This window comes from Miscanthus floridulus, chromosome 6 (assembly GCF_019320115.1).
Source record: "Miscanthus floridulus cultivar M001 chromosome 6, ASM1932011v1, whole genome shotgun sequence".
NCBI classification, from domain to species: Eukaryota; Viridiplantae; Streptophyta; class Magnoliopsida; order Poales; family Poaceae; genus Miscanthus; species Miscanthus floridulus.
In genome coordinates this window covers 22,342,544-22,365,404 of record NC_089585.1, presented here as the reverse complement: position 1 = coordinate 22,365,404, position 22,861 = coordinate 22,342,544, and the positions used below count along the sequence as shown (strand labels likewise).

General features: G+C 48.8%; 1 protein-coding gene and 1 pseudogene across 1 annotated transcript; both read right to left on the bottom strand.

Moving 5' to 3' along the window:
- Nucleotides 1–99: 99 nt before the first annotated feature.
- LOC136461857 (Bowman-Birk type wound-induced proteinase inhibitor WIP1-like) lies at nt 100–1,240 on the bottom strand (annotated as a pseudogene).
- Nucleotides 1,241–8,686: 7,446 nt separating this feature from the next.
- On the bottom strand, nt 8,687–9,112 carry LOC136457829 (Bowman-Birk type wound-induced proteinase inhibitor WIP1-like). Its single transcript, XM_066457835.1, has 2 exons — nt 9,028–9,112; nt 8,687–8,901 (listed from the first exon to the last, which is right to left on the bottom strand). The coding sequence occupies exons 1-2, from the start codon at nt 9,110–9,112 to the stop codon at nt 8,687–8,689; spliced, it is 300 nt and encodes a 99-aa protein (XP_066313932.1).
- Nucleotides 9,113–22,861: the final 13,749 nt, after the last annotated feature.

Below are 22,861 nucleotides of genomic sequence, written 5' to 3'. Positions count from 1 at the left end.
TGAGCAGGGACGCACATACATAGATGATAGATGGATGGAAGCCGCGGCGGCTTATTGATGGCGTGTAACGTGGAATACATTTGCGTGAGGTGAGCTAGCTCAGGAGGCCGTGCCGAGCTAGTTCTTCTTGCACGGTGGGCCGCACATGCCGAGGAAGGTGTCGGTGCACGAACTGCTTGACGGGGTACTTCTTGACGACGGTGCAGACCTTGCAGACGGGGTCGCACTTGCTGACGATGTCGTCGCAGGTGTAGAGGCCGGAGAAGGAGAAGTTGCACTTGGTGCTGCAGCCGAGCTTGCCACCGTTGGTCTCGGTGTTGCCCTTGCTCTCACCGACGGCAGCTGCATCAACGCGTTTGAGTTCACATCAGTTTAAATCTCGCTCATGCATGACAATCGTTCTCTACCTGCCCGCCCCCCCCCCCCCCCCCCCCCCCCCCTTTTTTTATCGTAGCTGCACCTAGCAAATATGCGGCGAACAGGGATAGATGTTTGGTGATCTGTTTTGTTTTTAGTGGTGCCTGGTGCGGATTGCCATCTACAATCAGGTTCAGGCTGACACGTTGGATCCAATCATGCTATAGCCTGGGTTTGTTCGCGCATAGCAAGTGGAATGGCAGTGACAGTGAGTGGTCCACCCCAATATGGCAAGATCTACAAGTCTATCTGCCTGATGGGGACTCGAGAAAATCTGATGACCTTGCCGCCTAAGAGAAAAAAATGGTGAGGATATAATCCTCTCATTGTTCATCCCTTGAGCTCTAGTGAATTGCATCAGTGCAGAAAAATAGCGTACTGAGGACTGAGGTGACAATGCGCCATGGGTTATTTTTGTGGTTCTGTCTGGTATAGTTAAAGAGCGAGTTACCAAATCCAATTTCCGGAATTTGTATGGTTATGATTCCAATGCGAATTTAGCAGAACTAATCTAACTGATGCCCAAAACATCTGATTCTACTTTTTCGTTGTTTCCATAGACACATTGTTAAAACGCACGAAACTACAGACAATTGGCCTCTCGCTCTCAGAAAAAAGAAACGAGCGAACTAACTGGTACAGTAATCTCGGTGAAAACTTTCAGCATCTAAGACTAAGAGTACGCATACCGTTTTCTTTAGCCACAGCTGCAAAGACTCCCATGACCAGAACTGCCTGGAGAACCAGGATCACAAACATCGTGCTGCTCTTCAGCTTCACTAGTTGTACGCAAGACGTTTTGCCCACAGCTCTCTGACTTTGTTGCCTCTACTTGTAGAATGTTTTGTGTTGCTACTGCTGGCCAGAGCACGGTAGAGCAGCTCCATATATAGGCATCCAGATGGGAAAATGGCATATCACCATACCTCTGATCGAATATCTTTCCGGAAATATCAGTTAGGCGACTGTTTGACTAGTTGTGGAAGGCATGCATCTGTATCATTTAATTAATGCTGGCCCTACCGTCCTCATCAGCATGGTCCAAGCCAAGCGCACAGCAGAGTGAGCCAGCGATACCGAAAGATTATCGTCGTCACACGCATGATAGACTATTTTAAGGGGTGTTTAACTTAACTGAAATGAACTTGTTCGTCGTTACCTAAAGTGAGTCCTGTCCGAGTCCCCTCACATCGGTGTAGGAGTTGCAGTGGCACCGGCGACTATGTTGGAGGTGAGGTGTAGCGGTGGTGGCACATCCCGCTGCTGGCAGCACCATCTCTCTGATAGGTTAGCGTTAGGGTTTCTCTGTAGCAGGGTTGCGGCAGGACAGGTCAACCTCGTTACTCATGCCCCGGCCCCAACTTCCCTTTTATGGTGCTGTGCGACGGGGGCCCACCAACCATGGGGTGGTTGGACGTTCCCGATCAGGACGTTGATTCAAGGGCTGGGCCAATTGGTGGAGATCAAACTAACATTCCCCCCCTTGATCTCACCTTATTCCTTAAACTTAACTTACTTTATCTTGTTCCTATTCCATCACAGATCAGTGCATAGAGCGTGCCTCATCATCACGGTCTGTTGCCATTAGATTAAACAGCTACAGCGCACCTCTCTGTTTTGAAACAGATACTCAACTAGGCCCTTAGTATCTAGAAATCATAGGCTTTTCCATAAACCATGTCGACTATGTGTTCTCTGAACGCACTGGGTGGTTAGCCTTTGGTGAGTGGATCTGCAAGTACTTACTCGGTACTTATGTACTCAATGCTTTCAAAATGATTCTGAATTTTATCCTTTACAACATATACCTTAGTGTCAATGTGTTTGATAGCACAGTTATTTGTCTTAGGAGTTAACTTACTTTAAATGATTATTGCTGTTGCCTAACATTGTTAAATCCGGGTACAAATTTCCTTAACCTCCTTTTGCCTGTTCCTTAAGCCTTATGACAAGCTATACTATGGTATGCATCACTAACAACACCACGACTGTTTCTTTGGAGCCTTTCCACAATAATACTCCAACTGCGAGTGTTAGCAACTGCTGTGGATTTCACTACACATCTCGCCAAGACTTAACTTTTTGTACCCTCAACTATTTGAGAGTACTTATTCTTTCTTACTCAGCATGAGGCCTATTATACTTTGCAGAATTGCAAGACATTGTCAACTCAATTCCAGTGATCTATATCTGAACTGGACTTCTGCCAAAATATCCCAGATATATAAACTATGTCAGGATAAGTTCTTACTTGTATCTGTACACACATCAAGCTTTCAACAGCTAAAGCATATGGAACCATATTCTTTTGATCGATCTCATATCGGTTCCTGGAACACTTGAAGTTCCCAAATCTATTACCATTGACTATAGCAGCAGGCGTAGGTTTACTCACATGCATACTTTACTTCTTTAGAATATTTTCTAAGTATGCCTTTGCGATAGTCCTAATACCCCATTTTCTTCTATCTCGGTGATTTTTAATTTCTAGAACCAATGACGTTTCACCAAGATCATTCACATTGAAACTTGAGGACAAAACTACTTCTTCTCCAATGACAGATTAGCATCACTACTATTGAGTAGAATGTCATCTATTCACAGGACGTGGGAAATGAATTTTCCATTCTTGAACTTCACATAAACCCTATTGTCCTTCTCATTTTTCTTAAAACCCAAACTTTCTCATTGTTTCATCAACTTCAAATACTACTATTTAGAGACTTACTTTTAACCCATAAATGGATTTCTACAGGCGGCATCCCATATGTTCTTTTCTTTCATGACAAAACCTTTTGGGTTGTGCCATGTACTCATTTTCATATAAATCATCGTTGAGGAATGCCGTCTTTACATCCATCTGATATAACTCTAAATCGTAATGTGCCATTAACACCATTATGATTCTAAAAGAATCCTTACATAAGACTAGAGAGAAAACTCTCATTGTAATCTATTCATCCCCTTTGCTTAAAGCATATTGCTACAAGTCGTGCTTTATATCTTTCTACGTTCCCTTTGGAGTCACATTTTATCTTGTAGACCCATTAACAACTTACTCTTTTGGCTTCATTAGAAATTTCTTTCAAGTCCCAAAACATCGTTGGTATTCATCGAATTCATTTCAACTTTATATCTTCTTGCCATTTAAACGAGTAAACGCTTCTCATGGCTTCTTCAAATGAGGTGGGATCACCCTCTATTTGAATTTTTTTACTAACATAGACTTTATAGTCATTGAAAAAACTGGTTTACTAATTATTTGAAACCTTCTAGGGCCTCATCTACTGGCACTTTCATATGGGGCTATTGTTGTTCTTCATTACCAAGAGACAATTGATTCTACAGGTTTCTGTATAACAAGATCCTTATTTACATTATTCATATTCTTCGAAGAGCTAACAACAGGTGTTGTATTGGTCATACAACATCAACAGGTATTGAGAAACTTGTTGCTCCTGAGTCACTAGAGTGGGCACACAGTCTCGCTTCTCTTCAAGTCTTAGGTCTCTACATACACTCTACATACCATGCTCCTCCAGATCTTCTCATCTTTTCTAAAGATAGTGTATCTTCAAATATCTTATTTTGGGTTTAATCTATTAAATCCTCATATGGCGCTTTAAGCACCACCTTAACATCTTGAGACTGACTATGCTATCTTCCTGTCGGAACTTTAAAAGGTCCAGAAATTTAGCTATTTCTCTGCTTAGGGCATCATTGTTGTAACCATTGTACTCCTCCAACGGTCGCATTTATCTTAATTAATCTTTATCTCACTCTTAATGAATAGTATTTTTCTTAATTAATATTTATTTCACTCTTAATGAAGAGTATCTTTCTTAATTAATCTTAATATTTCCTCCCTCGAAATATGGCATGAACTTTACTACCATAATTTCGATAACTATTCAGAAAGTCTGTAAACGAGGAGACACTTATAACTTACTTCATTCACATGATTGTGTCATGTAAACAAAGTTATTTCTTAATTCGTTTAGGAGTACACTTTCCTTAATTTACTTTAAAAACTCAACAAGATCTTTCATTAGCAGTACTTTTGCAAGTCACGCTTGCATCTGTTCTTATCGTTTGGTTAGTATTGACCATGATGATGCATTTTTATTGTGCCACAGTCAATGCTCGGATAGCATAAGAGCTACCCAAACTTCTCTCGCTATGCGGGATACAAAACATGTGAATCATCACAAAACTTCTCCTGTCATGTAGGATTGACTAGCATAAATACTATGCCAAAACTTCTCCCCATGTGGAATAGATCTATACGAAAACTTAGTCATGACAACTAAAACTTCACTTATACTTTATTTTCTAATTAAATCTTCCTGTTGGTTCTAATTTAATCAGAAAATTAATAAACTAATAAAAAACTGTCCTGAACTAGCTTGACTCAAGCCTTTCCATTCACATACCCCCAACATTGCAGCCCGTTGGCATATAGCTAAGTGATCTCGATTAATATAAAACATATAATATGCTTCTGTATTAATTCTACATCACCGTTGGGTAGAAAATAGAATTAATGCATAAAAACCCATAAATCAACTTGAAATTCATATAATTGCTCTTCAAAATTAAATTCTTCCATTGGTTCGAATTTAATTGGAAGATAATCATCTTCATTAAAGCGGAAACATGTTGATAAAATATATTCTATTAGTTCAGGATTATTTCTTGGTCCTTATGTACTCTCTAAAAAATTGACCATGTTGGTGTGAAATTTATTAGAGATTTAAACCTCAAACTTAAACTCATTATAATATTGTTATCATCAACGTTGGTCAAAAAATAATAATACCTTAATTTAACATAAACAAAAACGAACTACTCCTCTAAATAAATTTTTCTGTTGGTTCCAATTTAATTATAGGATCAACATAATTATAATTTACTAAATACAACTGCTCTTCAAATTTAATTCTCCCGTTGATTTGAATTTAATTGGAAGATAATAAACATTAAACTTTATAGCGGAAACTTAAACTTAATTTGTGAATTTTACCCACAGAAAATTCTCTTTACTAATTTTCTTTGACCATTAATCATTTTTCAGGAAATAACGATTTACTAGAAAAAGAAAAGGAAAAATGGACTCAAATCAATACTGTTTCTTCAGCCCGACCAAGAAAGCGGCCCGACCTGCCTTGCGCGCGCACGTGCGGCTCCCTCCCAGGCCGCAACCTAGGCCTGGGCCGGCCTCCGACCCGTGGCTTCTGCACCGTCGATGCAGATCGGACGGCTGAGCGCGCGCTTTGGAGGATCAAAATCACGACGGCGCCATCCCCCGAAAAACCCTAGCCATTTCTTCTCTTGCCCTCTCTCTCTCTCGCGTGCCGTGCAGGCATCAGCGCCGGCGGTCACGGTGGCTATCGGCGCTGGTGAGGAAGACTGCCACCGGACCAAATCCGACTCCCTTTCCTCCTCTTCCATTCTCTTCCCTTTCCCCTTCGCTTCCTCAGCGCCGCAGTCAGAGACAACCACGACGTGACGGCAGCCCATGGCGGCCAGAGAGAAGGAAGGTGGCGGCGCCGCTGCGGGGCCCCTCATCGGCGCGTGCGCTCGCCCAAGGCTGAGCGCGTCGCTGTCGATCGGCCTTGTGGCTGTGCCCTTGACCCCAAAGCCCGAGGTGTAGGCCGCACGGTGGCGTGACCTTCTGGCCGACGGCTTGGGTGGTTCTTCCCATGCAACATCGAGACGACGACCGACGGTAATGGCAAGGTAAAATCCCGCCGTCTCTAATCTAGGGTTAGGGTTAGGATTTGGGGAATTTGAAAACCTGTTCATCTCCTTCTAAATTCGTTCTTCTTTTCTACCCCAAGACTTAGATCTACACCCTAGCGTGGCTCTTGATACCATTGATAGACTATTTTAAGGATCTCTAGGTGTAAATCCAGTGGGTGTTTAACTTAACTGAAATGAACTTGCTCGTCGTTACCTAGAGTGAGTCTTGTCCGAGTCCCCTCGTGTCGATGTAGGAGTTGTAGTGGCACCAGCGACGATGTTGGAGGCGAGGTGCAGCGGTGGTGGCACTTCCCGCCGCTGACAGCACCGTCTCTCTAATCGGTTAGCGTTAGGGTTTCTCTGTAGCAGGGTTGCGGCGGGATAGGTCAACCTTGTTACTCGTGCCTCGGCCCTAACTTCCCTTTTATAGTGCTGTGCGACGGGGGTCCACCAACCATGGGGTGGTTGGACGCCTCCGATTAGGGCGTTGATCAAAGGGCCCAATTAGCCGTTGGGCCAATTTGTGGAGATCAAACTAACAATGCATCCTTTCTGTTAACAGTAACTTAACACGGCTGGCGGGAATGGATGCAGAGTCGGTGTGATAACTTTATTTTGAGATACTGGTTATGGAGCTGTGAAATTGAAGGGTTATGGTGGCTACCAGTAGTGAGCATCACGTATGAGATTGAGGAAGAGATGTCCAGATTTCGTTGAAGCCTTCCATGACAGGGCAGTAAGGTCCTGTTTGCGTGCCCTTAAACCTGGCTTGATCCGTTTCTTTTTTCATCCGGAACAGTGTTTTTCTTTCACAAATTTCTCTAAATTCATCTATATTCCTTCAAAATTCCTTCAAGCGAATAGGGCCTAATCCCCGGCTTGGCGGCTTGCCATAAGTGTCTATGGTACCGTGCCGGTGCCTATCCCCATTTCGCTACCTTGAAAGGAAACCAAAACTTAACCCGAAGCTCGGAAGCTGTTAGGTTACTATGCAGTGGCCAACACATGTGCGAGGGAGTCAAACATATGAAATACAAAAATACATACTGTACGTCATACGAGAAAGTAGTTTGCCGTTTCCGTATCAAGTATGAACACAGAGATTAGCGGTTAATTTTCATAAAAAAAACACAGAGATAAGGAGGCGCGACTAGGAAGTAGGAAGGGCAGGCGGATCGGAGCTGGAAAGGACGCAAGAGCACACTCTGAAAATGTACGTAGCACCAATTGCAATTTCACAAGAAAATAACCCGGCCGGGGTAGGCTACCAGTACTGCAGTAGCAGATCTTTTTGCAAGGTGCAGTTGGGGATGGCGTTACCACTAGAGGGCCACGGTAAGTCGGTAATGGCGTTACCACTTACCAATCCCATCCCATCCCATTCCCATATTTCATGTACTGTGAATATTATTTCACTTCTCCTATATTTAGACGTCTGAATTTTAACATGATTTCAGACAATACTCTTATACAACTAACTAGTACAAATAAATTATTATTTTTATGATTTGCTATTTGTCTTTGTATCAGAACCGAAAATTGTAAATTATATCTACATAAAATTACAACGAACTAAAGCTATGACCGTACTAATCAGCGGACGTTCACTCAAAATGAATCGAGCGATCGATCAGACATAGCTCCGCATGGTCCAGCGGTCAATCCCACCATCCCCGCGAGTTCCCCTTTTGGATAAAAAATATTTTCACAACTTTTATTTTTTAAGAAAGTTATAAAGTTATACTCATAACTTTATGTGTAGCTTTTTGTGGATAGAACTTATCACCATATTTTTTTTAGAAAGTTGCAAAGTTATACACATAACTTTTACATATAAATATTTTGCAAACATAACTTATCAGCACAATTTCATAGAAAGTTACAAAATTATACACATAACTTTTATGTATAACATCTGCGAAACAAAACTTGTCATCACAATTTTTATATAATTTATTTGGTATAGTTTTTTATATAATAAATTTCACAAATAGCATAACTTATACACATAAGTTTTTATTATCTAACATTTTTTTACTTAACTTATTCTCGACAAACTTTACATAGTAAAATTATACGAATAACATAACTTCACACATAAGTTTTTGTCCAACATCTTTCAAAAAAATGCACACAACTTATTCTACACATTTTTCTATGTAATTTATTCAGAGTAAATTTCTCAGCATGGTATATAAGAAAAATAGATAGATTAAGAAAAAAATAGATAGGTACCCAGCAATCATCAACATCGATCCTCCACGTGAACGTTCGTCGCACATCATATGTATTATTATTCGTTCCTTGTCCGATGCACATCATATATGCATGTACTGTATTGACCAATGATCATTCGGGATTAGCTAGCAGGAAAATGAGCTTATTGCGAATAACTTTATTGCAAACAACGGCTTATTGTTGGCGTGCAACGTCGTCGAGAACAAGAATCGATTGAACACACAAACCCACAAGCACAATGACACAGTAAACCATGCACCGGCGAAGAGTGAAGCGTTCTTCATTTCTTCTAGCACTTGGGGCCGCACATGCCGAGGAAGGTGTCGGTGCACTTGAACGACGTCTTGCTCGAGTAGGTCTGCACGGCGACGCACTTCTTGCAGACGGGGACGCAGTCCTTGTTGACGTCGTCGCAGGTGTAGAGCCCCGAGAAGGAGAAGTTGCAGTTGGTGCAGCACTTGAGCTGCCCCGGGTTGATGTCGATGGCCTTGCTCTCGCCCACGGCTGCACGCACGCATCAATTCATCAATCCATGAGTCATAATCATCGTATGTAACATCAAGACCGGTTCAGATCAGTCAACCTGTATATGGCGATTAGAATCATAAGATCGTCGATCAAGGAAAGTACCATTTTCTTTAGCCACAGCGGCGAAGATCCCCATGACCAGAGCGGCCTGCAGGCACAGGATCACCAGGAGCGTGCTGCTCTTCATGGTCTCGATCGGCGTCGTCTTCAGACCAGCTGTTTGCTCTCTATCCACCACTTCTCGTAGAAGCTCTCGTTGTGTTTGCTGGTGCCAGCAGCGCAGTGGAGAAGCTTTATAGGCGTCGAGATTTGAACATGGCATTGCCGCCGTAGTCCTGCAATCGCAGGGGATGCTTCCAACTCGTGCATTTTGGTAGGCGAAACTTTGACTCATGGCTGCGAGTCGTATGGTATAATGATAACCCATTTCCTTCTCATGATCATGTCCAATCATCCTCATCAGCATAATATATATATGGAAATTATTTCCTACTCCCAGAGGGAGTAGTTACTCCCATGTGTATATCTCTAGATTTAGGACGTATATAGCCCGATAAAGTGTATGTAGATGGAGTATATCATCATACTAGACCATCTAAGATACTATGTATGACAAGTATGTATATATACTTAGAGTATATGATTATACTTATTTTATATGCTACTATCATAGTATTATATAATATATTAAAAAATATGTGCTATCGGTACAGAAAGTGACCAACAAGTAAATATTTGTAGTTTTACCATACGTTGTGATCGGAGGTGGCCTAGCACACAATGACATAAGGTTTATACTGGTTCAGGCAACGTGCCCTACGTTCAGTTTGAGTCGGTCGGTGACTTTATTCCTGAACCCAGGTGCTCGAAGTTTGCAGTGGGGTTACAAACGAAAAGGAGAAAGATGGAGGAACAAGAGCTCCGGCTAGGCTCCGATCGGAAGGGCCGAGAGCGGCAGGAGCTCCGCTATGAGGCTTGAGGTTCGAACCTGGCGGTTCTGTGGTTGTGAACTAGTGAACTTGATCGATCTAATGAATCTGGATTAACCTTTCTAAACTGGCTTAACCTGAATGTTGGGAGAGAGCACATCTCCTTTTATAGGTGAATAGGATGGCCTTACAAGTGAGAGAGAGAGAGAGTACGTATACTTCTAAGTCTTCTTGCCCACACCGACGGGTACGGGATGATGGTAGGCGCCCATAACACTGTTGGATGTCGGATGCATATGGGAGGCTTCGTCGTTTTGTTTGGGTATGGCAGATGTCGGTACATGCTATACTGTTGATGCCTAGAGGCATATGAAGAGTTTCACCATGTTCACTCGGTACAGTAAATGCCGGCGCCCACAATACTGTAGAGGAAAATATCGGCGCCTACAACACTGTTTGTGTCAGAGAGGTTGTAGAATAGTGTTTCTGTAGGTGTACAAGGTACGGTCCCTGGTATTGGGTTTGACTTGTGCGCCTTGCCTTGTCTTCTCCGTTCGTTCCCTGGTCTTTTCCGAGCGGGTGTCCCCGGTCGATAGGTCCCAGCCGGCTCTGGTTGCGCCAGTCGGAGAAGAGCAGTGAGCAGGGCCTTTGCATACCCCGGTTGGAGACGTGGGGTCAGAGTCGGAGGTAGTGCTTTGCTAGGCCTTCCGGTCGGAGAGACCGTCCGGAGGCGTGCTGGAGACCGAAGCGAGCGCTCCGGTCGGAGAGGTGGGCCAGAGTTGGAAGGCGGGTGTCGTTCCTCGTTGGCCAGACCGTTCGGTCGGTGATTAGATTGCCCTTCTGGCCTATCGTTCAGATACTTGGGTCGGCCCATGAGTTACGTGTTTGTCTGCTTGGGCCGAGCCTTTGTTGGGAAGCCGGTCTGCGAGGGACCCCGGGTTTATGAACCCGACAGGAGCCCCCGAGCCCCTGGGCGATTCGGGCAGAATCGTCTGGGGGATTTTTGTCTCGACGACGGGTGTAGCCCCCGAGCCCCTGGGCGAATCAGGCAGAATCGTCTAGGGGGTGTTTGTTAGCGGGAGTGTGTGCGTGTTTTTCAGTCGAGACGGTGTTTGTCAACCAAGGTGTCGTTGCGTGGCCGAGGCGGTTAGTTTTGGGATTAGGCGAGGTGGAGCTCGTGGATCCTGGCGTTGGTGCGTGCCGTGGGATAGGACGAGTCGGAGTCGTGGATCCTAGCCTCGGTGCAGTCTGTGTAGCTAAGGTAGTTAGTTAGTTAGTTTAGGGATCAGTTGTGACGGAGCTCGTTGATCCTGGCGTCGGTGCGCGCCGTGGGATCGGGTGTGTCAGAGTCATGGATCCTGATGGGACGAGTTCGAGGTCACAGACCCAGGTATTTTTGGTGTGCAGTCGAAGCGTAGCCAGATGAGGCAAGTTTGGGGTCACAGACCCATGTGTTTTTGGTGTGCAGTCAAAGCATAGCCGGATGGGGCGAGTTTGGGGTCATAGACCCAGGTAGTTTTTGGAGTGCAGTCGAAGCGTAGCTGGATGGGGCGAGTTTGGGGTCACAGACCTAGGTAGTTTTTGGAGTGCAGTCGAAGCATAGCTGGATGGGGCGAGTTCGGGGTCACGGACCCATGCGTTTTGTGTCTTGAGCCCCTAAGCCCCGTTGGGCTTTAGTAGGGGTCAGTTTGAGTTCTGTGTATTACCCTGTCCTCGGTTCCTCACAACCGGAGGGGCTGAGTTTTGTTGCTTGTCCCAATCGCTTGGGCTCGAGTGACGCGCTTGGTGAGTTCGCTAACAGGTATGATCGAGTGAAATCCGGGTTCGTTGTTCATGATGGGGTCGGCATAGCCCTCTTGTGACATTCCACTGCTCCTTTATCTGCAACCTAGCAGATGCCTAGGTCGTTCCGAAGACCAACCCAGGTGGCCTAATGGCCTCCTCTCGATGAAGATTCTGTGGGCTTGGTAGAGGTTTAGGATCGAACGAGAAGGTTGAGATGACCCTATCTGTCAGACTGGGCGAGGGCCACACGGGGCTCATCTGCATTTTTCTTCCCTGGCTCTGTTTGACGTGGGGCAGCCTCGAGCCTTTTGCGGGCTAGACTTTGAACCTCAGTCGGTCGTTGCTCATATTGAATGAGGCAACTGCCGCTTCATGACGCAACACGGAGTGTTGTGATGCATTTCGCTGCATGTGCGATGCTTAGTTCCCGAGCCCCTGGGCAATTCAGGGCCTGAATCGTCCGAGGGGCACGGGCGTATGGAATGAATGCGCGTATGGATATATGAAATAAGTTATAAAGAAATAGAGGGGGTCGGTAGTGTTACCTTGATGACTCGAGTGATGGGGTTTGGAGAGTTTCTGTTGGAAATGTCTGACCAGGACCCGGGCTCGTCGTTCATGACAGAGTTGGCATGGCCTACATGGGGCGTCCCTTCGCTCCCTACCTATCTCTCGATGTGTTTTTCTGAGCCGTTCGATCGACTTAGGAAGCCCGATGGTCTCTCCCAGTGGAGATCCTATTTTGGGTTTTTTTCTAAGTCCCGCCTAGGGATGCAGAGAGCCGCCTGTGTGCGGTGGCGCTTTAGTTCTTGTGCTCAGCGTGCGGTAGTGGTGGGCCATACCCAGGCCACGTCTCGTCTAATTAGGAGCCATTCTGTCGGGTAGGGCACGTCTTATCGGTCAGGGCGCGTCTCATCTGCATTAAATGGGAAAGAGAGAGGGTTTTTCGCTCTGCCGTTTCGTCTTTCCTGATCGGCACGCCCTCCCCTAACTGCTGTACCCTTTTCCTTAAGTAGGAGAAGGGAGAAGGTTTTTGCCCTATTCTTTCGCCTATTCCTCATCTGTCGCCTCCTTTCCTTTTCCTTCTTGCCGTGAGCGTTCTTGAGAGCCACGGCGGTTTCTAGGAAAGAAAAGGGAGAGAGTGAGGGAGAAGAGAAAAACTCACCAATCCTTCTACGATCCCGGAGCAAAATGTCAGACTGGAGGTCATCCACTGTGAGAGACTCGGTGTTGAAGGCCTTCGTCGCTAAGGGGTTTCTGCTACCAAAGGAGGTGGTGCACTGGAGGGCTCCTGGGAGGGAGGAGTTCCCGCAACCTCGGGCTAACGAGGTGGTTTCCTTTCTCACCTTCCATGAGCGCGGGTTAGGATACCCTACGCACTGGTTCCTGCGTGGGCTCCTCAATGAGTGGGGTCTAAAGCTGCAGCACCTTAATCTGATGGGGGTGCTACACATCATCGGCTTCATCACTGTCCGCGAGGCTTTCCTCAGGATGGAGCCGCACGTGGACTTCTTCCGGTGTCTGTTCTCTAGGAGAGCTTTGACGGTGGGGAATCCGGCTGAGGTCGCACTAGTGGGGGGTTTTGCCCTGTAGAGGAAACTGAGTGTGGGAGGCTCATATCCCACGTATATCCCCTACGACTCCAACCGGGGGTGGCATGGGGAGTGGTTTTATATCAGGAATCCAGCGGAGGCGCTGTTCTCGACGTTCACCGGTAGGAGGCCGAAGAAGCAGGACAATTAGTCTTGGGGTTGTGCCCGTAAGGAGGAGAAGAAGGTGGAGATCATCGAGGAGGAGCTTCGGAAGATCGTGCGGCATGGCCTTGATGGGGTGTGGGTGTTCCACACCCTTTACCGCCATCGGGTTGTGCCGTTGGCAGAGAGGACGTAGCCGATGTGGAAGTATAGCGGCCCATCGGATTCGGACCGTGCGTCGCTAGAGGAGCTGCCGGATGATGAGGTCTAGAGTCACCTTGGCCGGGTGCTGTAGCTAAAGCCCAAAGAGAGGGTTGATGGGAAGCCTGCACCTTTCAACTCCACGATCGTGTCCAGACTAGTATGCTCCCTTCTTTTTAGTCCATGCTTCTTCCTCTGCTTTCCTCTTTTTTGATTTCGAGCCACCCGTTCCGTAGGGGCATGGAGTTTACAAGTCCTAGCCACACCTTCCCAAGGGACCGGAGGGCGTGGCCTGGTAGGTCACCCAGAAGGAGGCGGCGGATGCCAGGAAGAAGAAGAGAACCTGGTAGGTTCGACGGAAGCAAGAGATTGCCTGGCGCATGAAGGCCAAGGAACGTAGGAGTGACATTGAGTCAGAGCTCGTGTCAGAGGATCCCACAGATGTGGATGACATGATTTTCTCTGAGGAGGAGGAAAGTTGGGAGGTTGCTGTGACCTCAGCAAAGCATCGCGACCCTATGGCAACGTCCGCTGGTGATGAGAAGGAGGCAGAGAGGCGCGTGGTGGTTCCCATGCCAAGGAAGCATGCGGTGAGCGTGGACACCATCGATGAACAGGAGGCAAAGCAGACACGATCACCATGCCCCTTGGTGGCATCGCTGGTCTCGTCACCGCCTGCCACGGATGCAGTCGAGCAAGCTGGGCGGTCTAAGGAGTGGACTAGCACCCATGCATCACTGGGACCAGCACCAGCGCATGACTCATAGCCAGAGGAAGCCAAGCGGTCTGAGGAGTGGACTGGCACCCATGCGTCACGCGACTCATAGCCAGAGGATGCCCCACCCGCTGCTCTGGTTGGGGAATCCTGAGCTGAGGGTCGTGGCGACCCGTAGGTTGGGCAGGAGCCGGTTGGGACAACTCCGCCCCTGGCTAAAGTGAGGGGGTGCGGGTTGTAGCCTAGGAGCGGTCCTTACCCTGTAGGCCTGTTGACGTCAGGTCTTGCCTTCAGAGTCATATCGCTCTCCTCCTGGTACATTTTTGGAGTGTGACTTACCTGCACTTTTTGTTAGTGGCCGGGCGATGATGGGGTTGAGCATCGCCCCAACTCCCATGTAGGAGACTTGGTGGCCCACCCTATAGCGTGTCGCGATAAGCGATAGGGGGAACAGGGTGGCGGCAGTGGTGTTAGCATTGGTGGCAATCCCGGTGCTGATGGCGGAGGTTGCGTTAGAGGTAACTCTCATGGCCCCTCCTCCACTAGCTACAACGGAAGAGGAGAGGGAGACCGAGCTCCCTGCCTCACCGGGTGGAGGGCTGCATGGCTCACCCTCGTGGTCGAAGCTAAAGGCACCAAGGGAAGACAAGGCCGAGATGGAGTAGGAACGTCCGGCGGTGGCCTGTGCAACCAAGATGGTGGATATCCCATCCGACGATAAGGCAATGACATGGTGGAGCTGCCGGTGTCATCGCGGGACTTGGTAGTGGTTCAGTCAAAGGCTGGGCCCTCCTACGGGCTACCGAAGGGTGACCTAGAGTGGCCCTGCCCTGAGGACCCCACAAAGGTGTGGTCGTCCTTTGGGATTCCCATGAATGTCAGCTCTGGGACATCCTTGGGGGGAAAGGACTCGCCATGGTGTCTAAACTTGCCAACCTATCCGTGAAGCTCAGGGATGCCTAGGAGCGGGTTGAGTCCACCCAGCAGTTTATCGAGGTTGACCTACAGCTCGCCGCGGAGGTGAGTTTCCTGTATTTGTCCTTGACCTCTGAATCTCTTGTTGGTTGCCTCAGCATGCTTGTTTTTCGTAGGGTCTAAAGGAGATGTCATCCCATAAGTCATGCTTCCTTCGAATGGAGCATGCCTAGGTGGTTGAGCTTGAGCGTCAGCTAGAGTCCACTCGCTGTGAGTCCTAGGACCGGGCGGCCGAGGTGACCGCAGCGCGGGTGGAGGGGTAGCGTGCAACAAAGTGGGCGACTGCCGCCGAGCTAGGGCTTGAGGCGTCAAAGGCCCGCCAGGCGGAGACCAAGGTGTGGTTGTGAACATCCCTGGTGGACACTGAGGTGGCACTCTAGAAATCCTTAGAGACCCTTGAGTCAGAGTAGAGCGCCTTGGTGTCGGAGTGGAACGCCCTAGAGTTGGCGAGGAAGGCCCTGGAGGCGGAGCAGAAGGCTCGGTCGGGGGCGGACCGAGAAGTGCTCATGCTTTAGGGCCGAGTGATGGGGACGGAGGAGGCGAACACCCGACTGCGTGAGCAGGTGGCACGGCAGGCGGAGGAATTCTCCACCCTTGAGAACTTCCACGTCGGTACATACCTTTTCTATTTTTTGTTGTGTTGGTTTCTTCCTTCAACCTGTTTCTAAGCTTGTCACCCTTCTTTCAGAGCTAGGCGGAAGGGTGAAGTCGCTAGAGCGAGGCCTAGAGACGGTCAAGGTGACTTTTAGCCAGAATGCAGAGGAGCTGGCCAAGACCCATGAAGAGCGATGTGCTCTCATGGGGGAACTTGTCTAGATCCACAACATCACCCAGCTTGTCATTTCGAAGGTCTTTGGGTTGGTGCCAAGCACTAGCGCTCCCGCCGTCTAGCTAGCGGAGGTCCCAGATGCGGTCCAGGATCTTATCACAAGTGAGCTATTCTATGGAGCATCGGGGGTGTTGACCTCGGTAGTGACATACCACCCAAACCTAGACTTCACCACTATCTGCAGCGGGTACACTGATGGCTTGAGCATAGAGGACATCCAAACACTCGGAGAGAACTTGCTGTCGCATGCAAGGTTGGTGGTAGAGCAAGTCTCTGTGCAGTGGGTGATGGACGTCCACCGTGAAGACATGGCCAGAAGCGCATGTCGAGAGGACATTGCCCAACCTACAGATGGCATGGGGCCTAGGTCAGAGGTGGACATCGCCCTGGCTTTGACCAAGCCGAATGTTGTCCCGCCGGGGAGCGAGCAGCCCGAGCTTTCGTCGGCCGCACCGACAGCAGATGCCACCGAGCCACCCCAATAGCTTGTAAAGTATAAGTAGTTTGGTAGATGTAAAAAGTTTAAGTTTGTGGGGGAGCCCCCGTGTAAATGTTCACGTGTACTTAATGACTACAATCGGTTTTGTTTTTTTGTGATGGAGTCACTCCGTTTGGGGAAGTTTGTCCCTTTCGTTCCTTAGTTTTCTCTTAGCATAATTTTGTTTTTTATTCTTTCTTTCTCATACTTGCCCATTCATCCTATAGGCTGCAACCTTGGGAGCCTGGGGAGTGGCCCACGAGGCTCAGCTGCTCATAACCATAGGAAAAGGTAGGGTGCGATCGGTCGGAATGTTTTAAAGCAAAGCTACGTAAGGAAAATTAAAGGAATTAACTACCCTTTTGTTTGGGTAAGAAGGAGTGTCGGGGACCTAATACCAAGGTACCCAGTGAGGTGGAACTAATAACCATCGAACGTTGACACTTCCAGTCAGACAAGAACGCTACTATGCTTCTTGCCTAAACAACAGAAGATTGGTCCCGCCTCGCTCGACCCCCGAGGGCTAGACTCCACCTCACCCGATGGCTAAGGGCTGTCTCCGCCTCGCTTGACCCCCAAGGGCTAGACTCTATCTCGCCCGATGGCTAGGGGTAGGCTCTGGCTCGCTTGACATCTAGGGGCAGGCTCTGCCTTGCCCGATGGCTAAGGGCTAGACTTTGCCTCGCCCAACGCCCAATGGTGGGCTCTGCTTCACCCGATAGCTGTGGGCTAGCTCCGCCTTGCCCAACGACTGCACCCTGATCCTTCATAAAGGCAAGCATAGGATACCACAAGACATTCAAGTCAACTATAGTATCGAGGGCCATGCCCTGTACGCCTATAGGAAGGCACCATCAGGATACGATAGGACAGACGCTTTAAGCCCTTTCTGACCTAACAGTGCCCGAATAGTGTTGTAGGCGTCGACTTTTGTCCCATAGTGTTGTAGGCGCCACCATCAGCCCTCGGACGCGTATACTAACACAAGCATGCGACAACCACTATGATCCAAGATAGAATTCACATCACCTATAGTGATAGACGTAGGGTCACTTTCCTGTCTACTCCCCGAAGGATCGCAGCTTGGCCCTCTAACACACCGCACCATCCGCCGGCGTAGGATGGGACACACCCACTTGCTGATAGAGGCTAGGGCATGACCCTATAAGGATCAGCGAACACGCCATCCCTGACATGGTCTGCCATGTTGGCAGGGTAGGCACATGGGAAAAGGAAGATCCAGCTGCCCTGAGGGACCTTCTCCACCTTTGGTTTTTTTCTCTTTCTCCCATCTGTAACCCCTGCTCCCCCTTGGTCTATAAAAGGGAGGGCAGGGCACCCCACTAAGGGGACCGACTTTTGATTAATCATTTTTGACACACAACACACAGCCAAGCAGCAACCGAGCTCTTGGCGTCCTTTCGACCTTTCCATTAGAGACTTGGGACCTATCCCTCTCTCGACCATTTGTACCCCCTACTATGAACCTTTTTTGGTACTAATAACATGAGCAGCAGCAGACTAGATGTAGGGACGTTCTGCCCAAACCAGTATAAACCTTGTGTCCTTTAGTACACCATCCGAGCCTAACACGCAAAAATTATAAATTTACTAGCCGGTGCTTGTTCAAAACACCGACAGTTGGCACGCTAGGTAGGGGCCTTTGTGTGTTCCAAATTAGGCCTTAGATGGCTAGCCATGCAATCAGCTAGGTCCTAGGCCCACACGTGTGTTTCGGTGACCTGGACTTCATCGTCACGGTGGGAGAAGAGTTGGCGTGGGCCCACATCACCATCCAATCTCTTCCCTCCACCGACTTCACCTATGGGAGGCTTGAGCACCAGCCCGGTGTCCCCCTCGGACCCTAGCCATCCAGGGAGGACCTGCATTGCCTCACCCTCTCTTCAGAACACTCCACACAGAGCGCCTTGACAACGCTTCCATTCGGTCTTCGTAACGCTGCAGCGACCATAAGCCACCTTGTGGCACAGCGTGCGATCCCGTCTCCCATGAAGAGCGAGTCCATGGGGATGATTAGGGTGTAGTCATAGAATCCCTCCATGGCCTCCTCATGGAGGGGTTGGGGTTGGACTCTACCTCTGACTCTAGCAGGGGGGCCATCACCCCTCCTGGGAATGTTTCATGGCGGAAACACCCGAGGGACATGTTGAAAGCATCTCCACAGAGGAGACTACTCTGGTAGGCAACCTCAGCGATGGAACTAGGGGGGGGGGGACAGCGGCCCCTCCTCACATAGGGGTGGAGTAGCTAAGAGCCCAAAAGCGGGAGATAGACGAAGCTAGACAATAGCTAGTTCGGGAGTATGTGGAGGTCGATCAAGAGATCAAACGCCACAGAAACGGTGGGCATGCACACACCGTGGCCCGTGACATAAACCGAAGGATCATCACTAACAATGAAACCCTTCCTCACTTTGCTTACGCAAGCTAGAACATCACCGCCACAATGGCTTAGCTCCATGGTCTTCCAGAGGCCGCAACGCCCGAGGATCATCGGGCCCACCATGAAATTCACACGCTACTCGAGCGTGCGGCGGCGCAGTAGGCGGAAAGCTCATTGTCCTAGTGATGCGAGCTCAACACCAGCCAGCGTAGGCCCTCGGTGCATCCCACCAGGGACGCATCAGTCCACCAAGCACCACAAGGCGCCAGACAGCGCGCTGCGATCCCATTACATCAATGTCTCGGCCATAACTGTGACTCACGTAGCACCATCGATGCCCACAGATGCACCTACAATGACCCAAGGGAAGGAGCCCACTACGGCTATCAACCTCAACATGGCGGATGCTATGATAGCAGTGAGGACTGGAGCCTAAGCCCTAGCCTCCTAGGGCCTCAGGCCTTTAGCCAGCACATCCTCAACGCTGCATTCCCGCCAAGGTATCGACCGCCTACCAATATCCCTAAATACTCTAGGGAGACACACCCCAGACTTTGGCTTGAAGACTATCAGCTTGCCTATTAAGCTAGTGGTGCAGATAATGACGACTTCATTATCTGCAATCTCCCATTGTTCTTGGTCGATTCAGCATGAGCATGGTTGGAACACCTGTCGTCCAACGCAATCTAGAGTTAGGCGGATTTGAAGGAGATCTTTGTGGGAAACTTCTAGAGCACGTACAAACACCTTAGGAATCCATGGGACCTCAAGAACAACCATCAAAAGGCTAGTTAGACCCTCCATGGGTACATCCGATGCTTCTCCTGATAGTGCAATGAGGTCCCTAACGTCGCTGACGTCGATGTGATAGGAGCCTTTCTGTCTAGGACTACCTACGAGTCTTTGGTTCATAAGCTAGGATGCAAGGGCCCGCGAACCACCAAGGAACTTCTAGACAACACCACCAGCCATGCCTTAGGAGAGGAGGTGGTCGGAGCGATCTTTGATCACCTCGAAGGCAAGGCAAGGCGGGACAAGGGTGCCGACGAAGGCACCTCCAATCATTCCACCAAAAGAAAGAATAAGAAGCAATGACACGAGGACTCGCTCGTGGCCGCTACTAACTGCAAGGGTGGTCAAAAGCCTGTAGAGGGCGCTCTGAACCACTTCAAAAAAAATGCTCGAGGGGCCGTGCCCGAACCACACCTTTCCCATAAAAGCATCTACTCAAGGACTACAACCTCATGCGGAAGTTCTTGTCCGGAAGCTCCAACAAAGGGGAGCAGGGGAAGGAACTTGCCCCCACTATGGATGATGTCAAGGAGAAGGATGATGACTTTCCAACACCAGACAACTGCCTCATGATCTTCGGAGGATCAGCGGCCTACGACTCCAAACATTGCCAGAAGGTCGCATGCCGCCAAGTCTACATGGCCCAACTGGCCACACCTCCCTTCCTCCGGTGGTCGAAGTCTACCATAATCTTTGATCAGACTGACCATCTAGATGTTGTCCCACACCTAGGAAGGTATCCACTTGTGGTCGACCTGATCATTGGTCCAAAGCGACTCACCAAAGTACTGATGGACGGAGGCAACGGCCTCAACATCATGTACACCAAGACGCTCGACGTGATGGGCGTTGACCAGACGCGCCTCCGCCCAACTTGAGCGCCTTTTCATAGCATCGTGCCTGGGAAGCAGGCCATGCCACTTGGGTAGATCGATCTATCTATTACCTTTGGGGATCAGTTCAATTACATGACTGAGACTCTCACCTTCGAGGTGGTTGGGTTTCTCGGAACCCTCCATGCGATCCTAGGATGACCATGCTACCCGAAGTTCATGGCCATCCCCAACTATACATACCTCAAGCTAAAGATGTCAGGCCCTCATGGGGTCATCACTATTGGCACCTCCTTCTAGCATGCCTACGAGTGCGAGGTCGAGTGCTGTGGTGACGCCACGACAATCATCACCTCCGGGGAACTCGCCACTCTTAAGGAGGAGGTCTTTGAAGAAGCGCCCAACGCGAAGAAGTCGATCAGGTCATTAGAATCAGCAGAGGGCTCCAAGGGGGTCCTCATAGATCCTAGCAGCTTCGAGGGTAAAACGGTATGCATTGGTACCACACTTTCCTCCAAATAGGAAAGCGCGCTCGTCGACTTCCTCCGCAGCAACAAAGACATATTTATGTGGAAACCCTAGGATATGCCAGGCATTTCGAGGGAGGTTGCTGAGCATACCTTGAAAATCCATCTAGGCTCCAAGCCGGTGAAGCAACGCCTGCGTCGCTTCGATGAGGAAAAGCACAGGGACATCGGTGAAGAGATAGCAAAACTATCGGCCATCGGATTCATCAGGGAAGTACAAAACCTTGAGTGGTTGGTCAATCCTGTTCTTGTATGAAAGAAGAGCGAGAAATGGAGGATGTGTGTTGACTATATGGGCCTCAACAAAGCGTGCCCAAAGGATTCATTTCTTTTGTCGTGCATAGACCAAATAGTCGACTCTACCTTAGGGTGCGAAACCCTCTGCTTCCTTGATACGTACTCTGGCTACCATCAAATCGCAATGAAAGAATCCGACCAGCTCATGACATCTTTCATCACCCCCTTTGGATCATTCTGCTATGTCTTAATGCCATTCGGTCTGAAGAATGCTAGGGCCACATACCAGCGCTGTATGCTCAAATGCTTCAGGGACCTCATCGGCCGGACCGTTGAGTCCTACGTTGACGACATCATGGTTAAGTCCAAGCGGGGTGACCACCTTGTTGTCGATCTTGGGCAAACCTTTGTGAAACTCTGAGCAAATGGCATCAAACTCAATCCTGAATAATGTGTTTTTGGGGTCCTAAGGGGCATGCTACTCGGCTTCATTGTCTCTGAGTGTGGCATCGAAGCCAACCCAAAGAAGATTTCCGCTATCACAAGGATGGGCCCGATTCAGAACATAAAGGGGGTTGAGCGAATAATAGGGTGCCTCGCCACCCTCAGCCGATTCATCTCATGCCTCGGCAAACAAGGTCTCCCGCTTTATCAACTCCTAAAGAAAGTCGACCGCTTTGAGTGGATGCCCGAGGCCGAGGAGGCACTTGACATGGTCAAACTGCTTCTGACAAGGCCCCTGATCCTAGTTCCTCCAAGCGACAGAGAATCCCTCTTGCTATACATAGCGGCCACCACGCAGGTGGTCAGCGCCATCCTAGTAGTAGAGTGGGAGGAAGAGGGGCACACCCTCAAGATGCAGCGCCCTGTGTTCTTCATTAGCGAGGTACTATCCGACTCCAAGACCCACTACTCCCAAATCCAAAAGCTCCTGTACACCATCCTCATCACCAAGGGGAAGCTACGCCACTACTTTGAGTCACACCCCATGATGGTCGTGACATCATTCCCCCTCGGTGAGGTCGTCCAGAGCTAGGACACCATGGGAAGAACCATGAAGTGGGCACTCGAGTTGATGGATCAAGGCATCACGTATGCTCCCCGAATGGTGATCAAGTCCCAGGTGTTGGCTGACTTCATCATAGAATGGATCAAGGTCCAAACACCACCAGCGGTTGTCGATCAAGAGTACTAGATGATGTACTTCGATGGATCACTGATGAAGAAGGGTGCCGACGTGGGGCTGGTCTTCGTATCACCCCTCGGGGTCCACATGAGTTACATGGTTTGGCTCCATTTTCCCTCATCAAATAATGTGGCTGAGTACAAAGCGCTCATCAATGACCTATGAATCGCCATCGAGTTAGGCATCTGATGCCTCGACATCCAAGATGATTCCTAGCTGGTTGTCAACCAAGTCATGAAGGAGTCCAGCTGCCACGATGCCAAGATGGCTGCGTACTGCTAGGAGGTCCAACGGCTAGAGGATAAATTTGATGGCCTCAAACTTAATCACATCCCAAGGCGCCTTAATGAGG

Bases quoted from the DNA above. Each gene is read 5' to 3' on its own strand.
- LOC136457829 (XM_066457835.1), bottom strand. From the start codon at position 9,112: ATGAAGAGCAGCACGCTCCTGGTGATCCTGTGCCTGCAGGCCGCTCTG. The intron at 8,902-9,027 runs GTACTTTCCTTG...GCGTGCGTGCAG, and splicing joins CGCTGTGGCTAAAGAAAATG to CCGTGGGCGAGAGCAAGGCC.